This window comes from Plectropomus leopardus, chromosome 6 (genome assembly GCF_008729295.1).
Source record: "Plectropomus leopardus isolate mb chromosome 6, YSFRI_Pleo_2.0, whole genome shotgun sequence".
Taxonomy (NCBI): domain Eukaryota; kingdom Metazoa; phylum Chordata; class Actinopteri; order Perciformes; family Serranidae; genus Plectropomus; species Plectropomus leopardus.
The window spans coordinates 28388498-28404309 of record NC_056468.1 but is presented as its reverse complement, the minus strand read 5'-3'; the positions used below and the strand labels follow the sequence as shown (position 1 = coordinate 28404309).

The 15812-nt window shown below is 37.6% G+C and overlaps 1 protein-coding gene across 1 annotated transcript in view; it reads right to left on the bottom strand.

Annotated features, from left to right (window-relative positions):
- The window catches only part of aacs (acetoacetyl-CoA synthetase), a 47347-nt gene extending 31862 nt beyond the window's left edge, over nucleotides 1–15485 (bottom strand). Inside the window, exons 1-6 of the mRNA XM_042487708.1 lie at nucleotides 15187–15485; nucleotides 13486–13589; nucleotides 11576–11696; nucleotides 9560–9673; nucleotides 2209–2306; nucleotides 632–746 (exon numbers count right to left, since the gene is read on the bottom strand). Of these exons, the coding sequence (XP_042343642.1) occupies nucleotides 632–746; nucleotides 2209–2306; nucleotides 9560–9673; nucleotides 11576–11696; nucleotides 13486–13589; nucleotides 15187–15325 (691 nt within the window). The 5' untranslated portion in view covers nucleotides 15326–15485. The remainder of the gene's footprint in view (nucleotides 1–631; nucleotides 747–2208; nucleotides 2307–9559; nucleotides 9674–11575; nucleotides 11697–13485; nucleotides 13590–15186) is intronic.
- Between the last annotated feature and the right edge of the window lie 327 nt (nucleotides 15486–15812).

Genomic DNA, 15812 nt, shown 5'->3' with positions numbered 1-15812 from the left:
TGCACCATCTTTTATGTACGGAAGCATAATGCATTCACTAATGCATTTGCTCTTTTTTTGTGAATTTAAAAAGATTGTCAACTCAGAATTCTGAGATAAGTTTTAATGAAATTTGCTGTTATTCTTCTAAATTAACATCATTATTTTAGAATTCAGAGAAACCTTTTTATGGAAAAAAAAATTTGCATATAACAAAATAGTTATCTCAAAATGATGTTAAAAGATATCATGATCTTTTTTCAGTTAATGAGATTACTATACCAGAGTTCTGAGAGAAGTTTTTAATGAAAAAAAAGCCTGTCCTTAGTTTTCTGAATGGGTTTTCATCATTTTGAGATAATAATCTTCTTAATTCAGAAAATAGAAGCAGAATTATTTTCACAAGTGAATGCATTGCATCTGGGTTATGCATTTATTCTACAGACGGTTTAATTTATGAACACTCTATTGTTCTTTCCCTTTAGTGGCTCTTTCTAGATGTTAGCAAAAAATCAACTGTCAACTGTTATTTAAAGAAGACATATGTATTTGTTATTATCTGTCATGAATTCATGGTGATCCTGGAGTAAGGACAGCCGCTTTAAAAAAAAATGTCCAAATGTATGGTAAGAAACATTATGTGGATGCCAACCTTTGACAACACTGGTCAGCTTTTCCATGTGGTCGTGTGTTTTGCCATTGTAAACCACAGCTGCAACAGAGAAGATCAGTTTGGGCTGGATTTGAGAAAACCTGTCGAGGACACCCTGAGACAAAATAAAAAAGAGAGACGGAGGGTTAAAACAGAAAAGAGAACACCGGAGTAGGTAGACAGGAAAGGCACAGCAAAATTAAAATCCATCACTTACAGAGCAGTAAGAGCAGTAAGTGTATGGTCTAGTCTCACTCTCTTTGAGTACAGATAACAACATCACAAAACAGGAGCATATTAATGAAGGCGAAGAATAAAGGATCAATGGCAGAGAAAGTTGTGATTTACATGGAGGAGATGATTACATCTACTTAAAACTGTAAGTAATTATAGTCAAATAAGTTCCTTATGAGGGTGGAAACACAAGTTTCTAGTGCGTGTAGTTCTCTGATCTGCCAGACGGGGCAGCAGCACACGAGAATCAAGAAGCAGAGACCAAGATGATAAAAAAAAGGCCATTGAGGAAAGAGTTGCTACAGGATAAAGTTAATTACACCCACGCCTACAAACAGTATTTTGCCTGCCAGACATAATTTTCCTTTGCGTCTTGATGTTTGCATATGTGAGTCTGTTTTGAATTAAACAATTTACCCAGTACAGCTTAATGCTGTAGTTGGTGGTATGAGCTCTGCCAGTATTAAGAGATAAAGATTGCCACTCTGACAACGGCACTCCCATTGTTTACTTTTGTAGCACTGCAGGTACTTTAGAGTACACCAAAAAAAGACACATGCTCTGGGACTCTAAACCAGCTAACTGAAAAGGTTTGCTTTAATTTATGTGTACTTGGAAAATAATCTTGAGGTTAAAGGAGTACTTAACCCCCCCAATGACCATTTGTTTATCAATCACCTTGTTTTATGTCAAATTCATGAAGAAAACCAAAAACTGAGAAATTTCTTGATGAACTGAGGTCATAAGGGTCTGCACTGAACAGCAAAACTTTATCAAAACATCTGTTTACAAACTCTCACACAACTCGTGCAGTATAATCTAAATCTCATGTATCCACTTTAATGTTCATTACTTCCCCAGACACATGCATTCTACTGAGCAGAGTTCAGACGTGTGTGCTTGTCCAGGCATGCAACTTGTTTGTGTATGATACTGTTTATGCAGAAGTGTTTGATACAGTTAATTTTTTGGTGATAATGCATGTGTTTGGGAAGTGCCGAGAATACGACTGTTTAAGTAAGACTTGGATTATACTGCACAAATTTTCTCAGTTTTTGGATTCTTAATTTACTTTGGAGGCATGCAAGAAAAACAAAGTTTTCCTCTGAAATTCAAGGTAACACACTGTGAGTTATTGATATACAAATGGTTATTTTGCAACTGAAGTATTCCTTAAAGGCTCTCAGATCCCTGTTGTATGGGAACTGTTTCTATTATAAAGTCTAGTTTGAATGACTATATCCAAAAAGAAAATGTTGATGATACGTCAGCTAATATGGGAAAAATACTTCAAAATATAAATAAAGAAAAACAGACAACATGCATTATAATATGGTCCTTACGTTGACTCCAAAGTCGACAGACGTGGAGCTCCAAATGGCTCCAATGCTGGCTGCTGCTAACATGGCCTCCACTGCATGGATACCATTAGGCAGGTAGCCTAAAGGGGGAGAGAGAGGGGACGAAAAGAGGAGGAAAACGTTAAGTTTCGTTAATAACAAATCAAGTTACAATTCTGATGGCATCACGAATCTAGACTTTTGAGATAAAATATAAAATAAAAACATACAATTTATTCCGTATGTGTAGAAATAAATACATCACAGTATAAGGAAGATCGAGAAATCAGGAATTATTCTACTGTTTGTTAGATTTAAAAGGTCCCATATTGTAAAAAGTCTGATTACCAAGTCTACTTCAATATAAAGATTTATAAAAACACTGAAAGTATCAAAACACTCAACCCAAAATACAAGTATGAACCTGAAAATGTGCATAATATGGGACCTTAAAGTCATCTAAGTCAGTGGTTCCTAACTGGTGGGTCACGGTCCAAAAGTGGGTTTCAGGTCTGAATAGACTGCAAGTGACTCGTGTGCATGCCAAGTTTTGAGGGGGAAAAAAAACGCATTATATTTTAAAGTACATTGAATTTTTGGCACAAAGCTTTTACTTTGAAGTGCAGTTTCTGTTTATTGCAATATATGTTTTATTTTTTTGTGCTCTAACCCAACGTGTTGTTTACATTTTGTGAAATAAAATTGAATATTTGGTCATTTACAATGTGTGGACCTTGAACCAATGACTCAGGTGAAATATGACCGGACCAGATGGGAACCACCGATCTAAGTTATTGGATATCTAGCAGCAGTAAGATGACAGCAACTGGATTTGTCATGTAGTCTGTCTTATACCACACAGTGGGTCACCTCACTGAGAGAACAGTGGAAGAAGACAAAGAGAAAGGAGGAAAGAGAGAGAGACAGAAAGATGGAGAAAAACAATCTGAATTAAAGGAGGAGAGAGGAATAATGAGAATGTAAAACAGCGAGGGAGGGAGATGCGATGAATATCAACCAGGCGGGTGGGAATATTTCATTCTCAACAAGCAGGGCTGAGATCATAACTGCTGTCTTGCTGTGATATACCCAGGATCAATACCAGGAAATGAGGCCCAAGGACACCACAGGTTTTTTCACAGGGCAGAATCAATCAGAGGTAAAGAGAAAGAGTGATATTGACAACCACATATGGAAAATGAAGATACAGAAACGGATGCACAGTATTGAAATCTGATAATGCATTTCATCTTAATTTCAGCCAGTAATAATAAAAACTGTCATGTCTCTGGATTTACTTACTAAACCCACAACCTGCCTGGTGTCAAATTTAAATTAAACTGAATTGCATTCAAGTGTGATTCATAAAAAAATAATTTTGACAAAAAAGGTTAATTATGGTGTGTGCCTGGGCATCTGTGTACAGCCTGTGACTACTAGTACTTTCCCCTTAGGTCTTAGTCAGGCCTGATACCTCGGACATCAACAACTACCCTTTTTATTTTCTTTTTTTTAAATTTTTAAATAAACATATATATTGTTTATTTATTTACTTTTCAATTTAATTAATTTTCTCATTATTTCTGCTTATTCATAATGCTAGGCACTACCTTTACTAATGTTCTATCTGGGACTGTTATATTTTATTTAATTTTCTGTTATTTTCCCAGTTTTACTGTAGATTTCTACTATTTCAGAATTCCATCAGTCACTTGCTACCCATGAAAAAGGCCTGTGGGATGGGATGAGGTTAGACTGCATAAGGTTTATGGTTAGGGTTAAGATTCTGATAAGTCTGATAGTGTTTGTAAAAAAGAAAAAAGAAAAAAAATGTCTGTGTCTATTTGCTCTATGTACCATCCGCTTGTTTCAATAAAACACTGTAGCATAGTCCATTATAGCTAAAAATATATGGCATGATGTAAAAAAACTTTGGATTGGCCAGGCTCAACACAGGAGCCCTGATGCTATAAACAGGGGGCTGTTTAGTTGATAACGTGTATCTAATCTAACATGATAAAACAATAATACAGCTGGTCGTTCCACCCGAGCACTATGACTGGTCAAAGGCACATGGTAAGCACACTGTCACTTCCTATGAATCATGACTAATCAGTGTTTTATTGGTTGCTATGCTGACTCCTGTCGTAACCAGGAAGCTGATCCTGGCTAAAATGACATCTTGGGCTGACAGATCACCATCCCGTCACTCTGGCTCCGCAGACACTCTCATAAATTATCATACTCTCTCATTGGACCGGGACAAATAGCGTCATGGATCATAATCTTGCTACAACACCTTGCTCGACTGCCTCTGTGGCTGCTGTTATGAATGACTATCTTGCTGTGCTGTAACAACTTCCACGTCAAAGCAGCACACTGCTGTTCACATCTGATTAATCATGCACACTGCTGTAAAACTTCAGGTTTCGGGTTTGATTACAATCACTGAGTGGAAGTCAACTTGCCCTTCAGGACAGTTATGGATACTTTGGCGTGACATCACTTCACCGTTTCACAATAAAAGGCATCATCACACTAGCATTTGCCTTTTGTTTTCTTATCCTATCTATTCATAAAAAACATTAATTTCAAGGACTCAAAAAAAACAAGATGATCCAATTAAAGTGTCTGCTTTAGCCCTGTGAGTAGAGCTGTTATTGGATAAATGGTTAAAGAAACAAGAATGTGACTGAATAAGCCGAGAAAAAACTTCTGTGACGTGAATCCTTCCTGTGAACATGCCCTGGAGGAAGACTCTTAACCTCTGTGAATTACTCTGTGGTAAACTTTGATTTAACCAGGCAGTTTAAATTATTACAACATTAATTAAATTGTACCACAAAGACTTTTTAAAGATGCCCTGCGGAGTTTTATCATAAACACACAAAATTGTGTTTATATTCAGTGTCACACACCAAAACACATTGCGTTTATCCTTGAGTGCCTTTCTTGCCCCATAAAACATTAAACTCTGTTTTTTAAATGAAAACTATGCATTGTGTACATTTATGTTTACTTCACCCTTTTGGGTATATTTACTACATTTCTTAACACACTGAGTGTTTTGTATGTAATGTTTGTGCTCCATACCATGTGATACGGTCTTGAGTTAAAAAAAAAAAAATAAATGAAAAGTGAAATGAGTCCAAGGCATGATACCAATGAAACAGGACTCAATCCCAGAGGCCTAAAACTCTGCATGAATCTGAGTCCCAAGTAAAAAAATCAGCTAAAACTAATTCCAGCATTGAAGGGGAAAATTTTGTTGATTGAGTCATGTAGTTGGATGGGAATAGACCGTTTCCCTGGAATTGCTTAGGGTCTATGTTTACCGCCTGTCAGCTAGTCATTCACACACTCCAACAGAAAATACAATAAGCATAGTATGTCTATGAGTTCAAGTTTGAAAATATTCATACTGTGAGAATTGATGTAAGTAGTGTCTTTGCCAAAGTTAAACCATGCTGAGCCCACAGGTGCAATGTTACAGAGCTAAACAGACTCCTACAGACAATCACAGCAGCCTAAGTGGTATTTCATTCTTGATCCTAGTCAAAGTTCAGCTCTGAGAGGTTCCAGTATGCAGTGATATAATGTTTGTTGATATAAAGTATTCTGAAAAACTTTGGGTGGAGTCAGATGACGTTCTGTCTTTTAAATGTCAGTGAAGTACATCCTGTCCTGAAAGCAACTGTGACAAATACTGATCGAGGAAATAATGACCTGAATGACATTGGTTTCCTGCCAGCATGGCCAAATTTGGATCAACATATAAAGGGGTATTCTATTTACACTTTTGGCTGTGCCCAGTCAAACCGTGCCATGCTGATTTGCGTTTCCTTTGTCAGTTTTAAACATGCCGAATCGTGTGAGTCATAATAAACAGGCCACAATGTGAGACATATTCTATGGAATGTATTTGACTAATATCCCCTCATAAAACAAATAGTTGCAGTCCTTGATTATGTTTGTTAAAACCATTGCAAAATACTCTGCAAACACAGCGTTGTGACCGCAACAACAATTCCAGAATTACAGCACCAATCAGTCACCTATTGTCATATGTGATGTGTAGCTAAAGAGGGCAACCATCAACTGAAGCCTGAATCATTTATTATCCACCAGGTGGAGAACAGATGAAAGTTTATAATGCTGTCAATAAATGGATGCACACATAAAAAAAACAAAAATAACTCCACAAAGATGCAGCAAGAAACAAAGAGAGCCAACTTGGATTAATGTTTGAAAAGCCAGGGAACCCACTATGTCCTTTTGCTTTGTTGGAGAAATGCCTGTCGTTGTGACACCCAATTCACCTGCCTTTCATCACCATCGAAAGCGAACAAACAGCGATCTGTGGTAAGTTAAGGATGAAACTGGCTGGCTTGCATGTCTTTGTAGCCTACTATGCTCTCTTTTCTTAAACTATGTTGTCAGTTGTTTCTGATACCATTTTTTTATGCAGTGTAGCCTCATGGCGTTTCCTGTTCTAAAACCAATATTAACCATGACCTGTCAAATCTCAATGCTTAACTCTACATCGATGGAGAGTTTAAAAAAAAAAAGTACACTAAAGCAAAATGGGTCCTGCTAATTAACGGTCTTCTTTAATTTCAACTCATGTTGTTTAACTGTACAAACTGTACTTTTTGTTGAAATTCCAGTGTTGTCATTTCTATAATTTAAACCATTTTTATTTGTTTGTCAAGTACTATTTTACATTAAAATGCTTCTACAGTTTTGTTTTACAGTACTGACTCATTCTTATTGCTCAACAGTAAAACCGTGGTTGCACAGTGTGTGTTTTTTTATGACACATAATTTAAAAAATATGTGTTCCCCAATGGAAGAACAGTGGGTGTGGAGGCTTGATACAAAACGAATAACAGAGTAAAGGGTGCTGAAGATAATGAAGACCAAGGAGAAGAGCAATGGATCTAAAAAGTGCACAAAAGGGAGAATACATGCATGTGTATGTATATGCATGAGTGTGTAAGTGTGTGCAGGGTTGGCTCTTTTCCTGCTATAAAGCCTGGTTGGCTTCATCAGCTAAGTGCTAATATATCTCCTGGATTGCAGATACTGACAAGACATTCTGGTTACAACCTGGGGACAAGGACATCTCCATCTCTAACACACGCCAGCGAGCACACACATCAGAAACGCAAACACAGATTCTTGTTTAGATATGGGAAAGTAATGGGGAAGAGGGAGAAAGGAGGCATGGAGTAGCTGGTGTCTCTCTATCTGTGTTTCTGTGGCTTCTCCTCCCTTTCTGTCCATCCCACCAGTCTTTCTAATGAGATTCCCATAGAGCTTAAGTAATTTAGCTAATGGAATTCGCTACTGCAATATCCATCTTTCCTCTGAGCCCACACACACACGCATGCACACGCACGTATGCACACACACACACACACACACACAGAAATTTTACACACTGTGATCATTCCTGGACCAAGCAGCTCCATATGAGCTTATGAACAGCAAACTTTAGTCCCATTGCTGCTTCAGAATAAGAGCAGGAAACTTTTTGAACATATAAGGACCAGAAAATGTAGGTGCCTCGATTTTTTGCTGGTAATGTCAGGATTAAGTACAAGTGTTTGCTTCAGTGGGTCAAATTTCTGGGTCAAACCTCTTGTGGTTACAGACAAGCATTGCAAGTCTAGTTGTCCTTTTCCCCATTAATTCTCTCAGCAGCATTTGAGATTGTTTTTTTTTAATCCACAAGCCTTTTCTTCAACCTCTGAACTACTGTGCCTTTTCTCTGTCATCTTTATCTACACAAAAAATAATAATAAAAAGGCTTGAGCAACTTGAGCAGAAACAGAAGCTGTTTCAAGGAGTGAAAGTTTCAGACATCTGATGCTACCATTTGACAACGCGCTGTGAAACTGAAGCCCCTGATACTGACACAGCACAAACAGCTCAATAAACAATGCAGCGTCGTGGCTGGAAATGTGGCACCGAACAGAGAATGAAAGAGAGACAGTGATGGACGAGACTCAGTGCAATTAGGCATTTGTATACTCTTCTGCTGTATCTCAGAGCTGTTTTAACAAGCACAATGTTGTTTTACATGAACAACCTATGACCCAAGGCTTTCTGAACTATTTTAATACTTCCCGATGACAAACTTTTTTTTTCTAAAAATCAAGTTTAAACCTTTTAATAACCAGGTTGTTATTATACGATACTTCTTTGGTTCTTGTTAGTGACAAATTTTGAAGAAAGAACTGTCTGCAGTCCATCACGCAGGGTAAATGCAGTATAAATTTATGAAATATTGTGAATGGTAATCAGACTAGATCACACTCATTTTCATGCAGAATTTATCAAACAGCAAACTGTGGAGGCTTCTGACACCCATGATTTTGACTTAGCCACAAGGGTTGGAGTCTTTATAATAGTCTACTGAAATGAATTGTTCTTGTATTAGCTAACAATTCTATGTATGGGTGTGTATTTTGAAATACGAAAACCTCTATATACAAACAAACACCTTTTTCTTTCTTCAAGGTTCAGTTCGAAAGTTTGACCTGCTTTTATTTGACAACCATAAAGTAACCAAACCCCTGATAGCTGAGCACTTCTAACAGCTCAGTAATATGCATTACCACAAACAGCAATGTGGCAACAAGCTACAACAGTGAAAGAAATCAGCTCTTAAAAAGCCTTTGACATTAGGATTGCTTTCAAAAAATTTACTGATCACAACTGAAAAAACACACATGGTGCTTCTCAGTGGCACTTGACACTGTTAAAACATACAGGTATAAATGTGTAGATGAATGTAGTGTTCAGTGGGGTGCTGCAGAGAAATATGCATCCTCAGCCATTCCTGCTTGTACAAATATGAACTTTGAAAAAAATAAGTGGTGACTTCAGAAAGAGCTGCAGCTTGTGCCAAGGCAGCCAGCCCTCCTTACTAGTGAGAACAAACACACCCACAGAGCTACAGCAAAACAGCCCATGTTCAAGTCCTGCTGCAACATGTTTCAAATAAAGAAGATTGGAGGACAAAAACAGAAATGATTCAGGAGGAGAGCTAGAAATCTTATCTAATTTACCACTTAATATGGATGGTAATCAACCCTCACTTGGCTGATAGAAAAGTTCTGTAAAACACTGTTGCCACTGTTGACGCTGCAAACAGCAGCTCTGAAGCTCGCTCTGTTGGTTGGTCGGTCAACAAAAATTTCCGCACTTATTGCCAGCAACAGTTTTTGCCCTTGGAGGCTGAAATTTAGCATGGAGATTGTAGCTATTTGACATCCAAGCTTATTTTCCAAATTCTCTCGTCTTGTTTTCGCCCGGCGAGACATAAAGTACTAACTCTGAGACTCACCTACAACCCTGTCTCCAGTCTGGACGCCCATTTTCCTCATGGCTGCAGCAAACAACGCCACATCCCGCCTCAGCTCCCCAAACGTCACCTTCACAATCTCATCATTTGCTTCCGCTGAGACACACAAAGAGAAAGTGAGACACAAAAACAGATTATTAAGATTATTATGTACTTTTCAGAAAAATTCTTCTGAAAGCTACAAACACTATCATACATTTTGACTGGTTTAGACTAGGGTTGTGCAAAATATTACTGTTATATCAATATAATTATATAAGACTTGATATGACACTTAGTTTTTGGATATTGTTTGGTAAGTGTTGTCTTCTCCTTGTTTTAAAGGCTACATTAAAGTAAAGTGATGTCATTTTATGAACTTACCAAACTATTCTGGCTGCTCTTTTTTTGTCTTTACCCGCTTAGTCATTACATCCACATTACTGATGATTATTTATCAAAATTCTAATTTTCTAAAAGTTATGTGAAAGCACAGACAGTGAACCCTACAATATCATTGCAATGACAATATCCAAGTATTTGCACAAATATATCATGATATTAGATTTTCTCCAAATCACACAGCTCTAATTAAGACATTTTAGGCTTTGTGTACCACTTAATAAAAATGCCAATCAAACTCCTGAAATTCAAATCCAAAGCACAGGAAAAGAAAACCAGGGAGCGGAGATGGAGATAAAAATAGAGAATGATGGTGAGGTAGTACAGAGTCATAGATAGGAACAATCTTTGTTTTCTCTCTAAGTAATAGTTTACTGTCATCCACAGAGGCTCCACAGCACCATGACCAGTGGGCCTTCTCATAATTACATTACAGCTCCTGCGCAAGGTTGTGTGCAAACTGTGCATTTGTATGTGCGTACATGAGTGTGTGAAAGCCCACTCTCCCTCATGTACACACAGATAAGGCAATAAAGAGGGGTCTATCCATTAGTTTGTGATAGTCCTCAGAGATAGAGGAGAGAGCAGCAGCTCATCTATTAACAAAGTGACGTATGCAGCCTTGAGCTCACTGCTACATTGATTCTTTGCTCAAGTGAAACCGCAGTTCTGTTCTTTCACATCTTCCTAACTTTCCTCCTACTTAATTTATTTGCAATGACAAATTGTGAGGTTGGAAGAATAAAACAGAAAATGAGCCGTGTATGTAGTTTGCCAGCAATTGAAGGCGCAGCGCTGTTTAACACTGTCACCTTAGAATTAAATGGTTCTATCTGATATTTTTGTCAAAATTGAGTTATTCATATGTTCATGTTCATATGTACGCGCACGTATAAGTGTAAATTTGTTTGTTAATATAACAGGGTTATTTGTTAATATAACAGGTGTGTGTCTCCCCTCACTGGGATTTTAATTCCTTTATTGGAATCTGACTTTTCTTCATTATTGGAACTTGATCTGTTTTTTTAGATGTCTTTTTGTATGTATTGGAGATTACTCCCTTGACCTTAATTTATTACAACTTTGAACTTAGGTGATGTAGACTGGTGATGGATTTTAATATAAAGTTTGATATAAATATAAAGAATCTTGATATAATGTTTTTATCAATTGAGATATATTTGATGTTTTGTAATATCGCCTTAACATCACAGTTTTTCTTTCACTGTTTTATTTCTATGTAATTTTCTTTAATACATGATTGTCAATTATTTTACTACCCTGACTGGCTGAGATGGTTAAACACACCTGCCAACACAGAGCTCATCAGCCTATGGGTGCGCATTATGTATAAATATAAGTGTGGTTTCATCTTTCTAAACATTTGACCTGACAAAGATCCAAGCAGGTTTAAAACGTTGTCTGAAATAATCTGGTGTGGCATGGAGTAAGCGTGCAGGCGTTATCTTTTTTCCTCATGTATGCTGTTTTTTGATAGCCTTGTACCTGCGTGATCTGCGTTTAACTACCCTCTTTCACCTCAGAATGCAGAAATTTTGAGTTGGTTATCGTGTTGTATATCGGACCGTTTTTATCAGCTACACTTTATATACTTACTTGCAGCATAGAGAGCTACTTTGTCCTGGTCTGCATGTTTGAGCAAGTTCTCAGCGTAGTTGAGCCGGGCTCCTTTAAACCACTCTGGAACATCCGAGATCCGTTTGGTTACATCCACAACCTGGTATACACCCAGAGAACACACACCGAGAAACCACACAGGAGAAACACAACATTTTTATTGACTTAATCCAAGCCTTTTAAAGCTTTGGTGTTTTCGCTTACATAGTACTGTGAGATAAAAGCACTCCAATCAGAGAGCCGCTGCATTACACACTAATCAAGCCTAATCAGTGCCTCTGCCACTGCAACAGGAGAGTGTTTGACTGCACTTGAAACAAAACCAGAAATCCAATTTGTCATAAAAAAAAATCCATGGCAACACTAGCATTTAATAGCTTGACAACACTATTATGAAGTGACTGATGGACTAATGTATTAGCTACCTGTCTTCTGTCCAAGAACAGGTTGAATGGGTTACTAAACGTATGTTTAAAAAAACAATATGTGACGTGTTACGTGGAATGTGTTATATATGTGTACAAACAGGGTGTGTCAACAACATGACACAACGACACCATTTATTATCTCACACACCCACCTGAGTGTCTGTATCCTGGAACTAAGCAACATTGATAAGAGGCTAGCCAGAAAAATAAATCATTAACATAAGAATTCAGAACATTTAAAATCAGTAAACTCATTTTTTTTATACTTGCCTTTTAATGTCACCTTATAAAACAGGTGCAACTCTAACATCAACAAATGGTCGCCAGTGCTATAATAAGCCAAACAGTGTTTGGGCATCAGAGAGGCGTGGGAAGAAAAATCACAAACTATCAGCAAAAAGAAATATTGCAGATTTGCATCAGCTAGCAGCCAGTGTATTCAAATTTATTTTTGTCCAAAAATTAAAGCAGTTCTTGAATTAACTGTGTAACTGCTCATAAGGGATGAATCATATTATCCCTTATCCCCTATCCCATATTATATACATATCAGATTACTACCTTACTCCCTGAAAAATAATGACTAAGAGAGAGCAAATCAGCACAGCAATGAAGTTATTTAGTAATATTTACATTACAGCAGGCCGCATTCACTAACATGTATCTTAAATCTCTGCACACATTTGAATGAAAAAATAGAGGTGGTCTGATTTTAAATTAAACACCCAGAATATTGCTGGCTGGAAAGTCACAGGTGCAGGGCATTATGGGACATAACAATAACATAGGCTCGATGCACAGAGTGATTCACAGAAACACTGCCAGCTCTCGAGAACAAGTTGTTCCAGATGGTTCAGGGGTGGGTATGTAGCAACACAAATATGTGTGCTGCAAATCATGTAAATGATGATGAAATGGAATGACAAATGTTTAAAAATAAACAAATAAACTCTGTTGGAATATGTGATACTGTTTTGCCCTTTTATGGCCTGAGACAAGCCACAATCCATAATAACAACTTGTGCATTTCAGTAATCTCATGAGCAATTTTTTTTTCAATGCAAGCATTTTGGAGAAAAAATCGATGCATCCCACAATTTGTTGGTACAAAGAGATTTGATCTCAAATTATGTGCTTCATAAATGCGGCCCAGTAATTGCATGTTATGGCCACATCTCTGTTCACAACACAGAGAATCATTTTACAGTGTTAAATAAGGGGGCATGTTTGAGGAATGACAGTAAAGGAGGAACCAGAGTTGAAAGTTATGATCATGGAAAAAAAAGAAAACTCCATCATGGGAAAATGCAGGTCATTCACTGGATCTTTATAATGAGTTGTTCTACTCTGTTGTACTTTCTGTATTTGTGACAGTGAAATCGTTAAAGTGGCTGTTCAGTTTCAGGTTGGCATCAGAGCCATTCTTCTTCAGGATACAATGTACCAGCAGGGTCGACTCACCTCTTCATATGGTTTGGAGCTGACTACTCCACAGAAGCGCCACACCTCTGCCCAGAAATCTGGGTAGTTGTCCACCGACCACTGGTACAGGTCATTGTAGTTGACTAGAGGACAGAGAATCAGTGATTACTACAGATACATAATGACTTACTGGTGAGACCATCAGCTCAAACATATATTACAAAGGCATAACAGCTGGCTAAACATGAGAAAATATAGGCCTAATACCTCTGAAGCAAAACAAGCTGGGATTTATCTTGCAAACCCCTTTGGGTATCCCGATTACCAGACTTATCTCTGAGTTGCTGAGTTGATTTTCCTACATGGGATGCTGTTCATGTGAATTTTCCCAGTGGAAAAGTTGTAATTCCAAGTATTCCGACGTCACATGTATACAGCATTTATATCTTACGACATCACAAGTTTGAGACTTATACTTAATACTGATAGAGATTTCCTGGGCCATTGAAATAATATACTGGAATACTTAGGCAATGTTTCTGTTAAATTCATATAGTATGAATCATTATGCGTGGTGAAAAGAGTGAGAGAAACTGTTTTTTGAAGAGAGAGGAGAAGAATTTTGATTCAGTGAGTACTAGGTTTCGACAGATTATTGGCCTGGTCGATTATCGGGAATATATTTGGCATTTTGAAGATTATCTGTATCGGTATTTGATTTTAATGATCGCAAATAAAATTAATTTAAGAAAAATTGTGCATAACACAGTCAACCAACACTAGGAAAGGAACTTTTACTTTGTAAAACCTCAGGAAGGTGTTTTTATTCATTCATTTTTTTAAACTGAAATGTTTTACTGAACTTTATAAATAAAAAAAGTTGCTGGGAACTTGCAGTAAATGATGTTGAAAGTTTCAATTTTGATTAAACATTTGCTGAAGTTTTGTGTTGGAGTTTGTTATATTCCAAATTCTAAATTTAGACAGAACTATTTTTATTGTAAATAAATGTTGGTTTAAAATATTGGTCATCGGTCTCATTAAGTACTAACTCTTGGTATCAGCATCGGCTCTGAAAAAGTCAGTACCCAAAGAATTAAAAACAAACGCTGTTTTCAAAAAAAATAACAGATGTTCAACTCATTTATTGCCATCATCATTATTTTTTATTTAACACATCTGCCATACATACACTCAAATCTCAACCCAATTACGTAACTCCCCCTCACTCTCTCTGTCTCTCTCTGTCTCTCCATTCAATACTCGGTGGACCCGGTTTTTCAGCATTCCTCCTAAACCCTGCTGTGTTAAATTTACACGCTATCAAAGACACAATTGAAATAGGCCGCCCTCTGTCTTCAAGTGAGGAACTGTGATGAATCCAAACATGAGAGCCAAGCACAGCTGCTGTGTTGTAAACAGCTAATTATTATCAAAAAGGGGGTGCTGAGTTAGTTATTTGCAATTGTATTACCAGCAGAGATGTGCTTATGCTGATTCACTCTCTTCTGCACCCTCTTTAAATTTGCTAAGAGCTTGCACACCAAAGCTAGCTTGAAAATACAGCACTGCAAAGCATCTTCGGAAAGGTAAGGGTAACTGTAAGGTATTGATTATACAACATATACCGACATAAAAAAGGAGGTAGACATTGTTTCTATTCAGCTCTCTGTTCACTGCAGCACACCTCCTTGTATTTGTCTGCCTCCCTGTCTGTCTCCCTCCCTCCTCTTGACTCACCCAGATTAAGTCCATAGTCCCCGTTGACCTGTATCCTAAACTTGTCCATCTGTGTATTCCTCTTGGAGTCCGGGTACCACAACACCTTGCTCTCCATATCCATAATTTTCTCGCTCTTTCCTTCCGTGTCTTTGGACATCTTGGTGGCGTCCCTTTGTGAGCTGACGAACACAGGTTAGCGCGAGCCCCCTTGCTGAAGCTAACTGTCCCCGAGAGGTGAGTGCTCGTGGTAAATTAGATCACCGGCCGGCTAGCTGCTTATTCTGAAAGGCTCGAGGATTACAGCTCGCGACAGCTAGCAAGGCTCACTGTCAAAGGCAAGCGTGGAGCTGGAGAGGAAAACTGACAAGCCACGCCCCGGCGTCATGACGTAGCACAGCGAGCTGGCTTCAAGAACGCTCTTTGTCCAATACTGTTATACAATATCCTTCAGTTTAAATTAGTCCTCTCCGGGACATAAGTGATTAAATACAAAAAGACATATTGTTTATGCTCTTAACATAGATGTTTTTTTTAATTATTATTTAAGAGTATTTTAACAATATCATATTAATATTTTAGACGTGTACATTCATTCTAAGCCTTTAAAAATATACATTTTAACCCATGACCTTTGTGGGGGACAG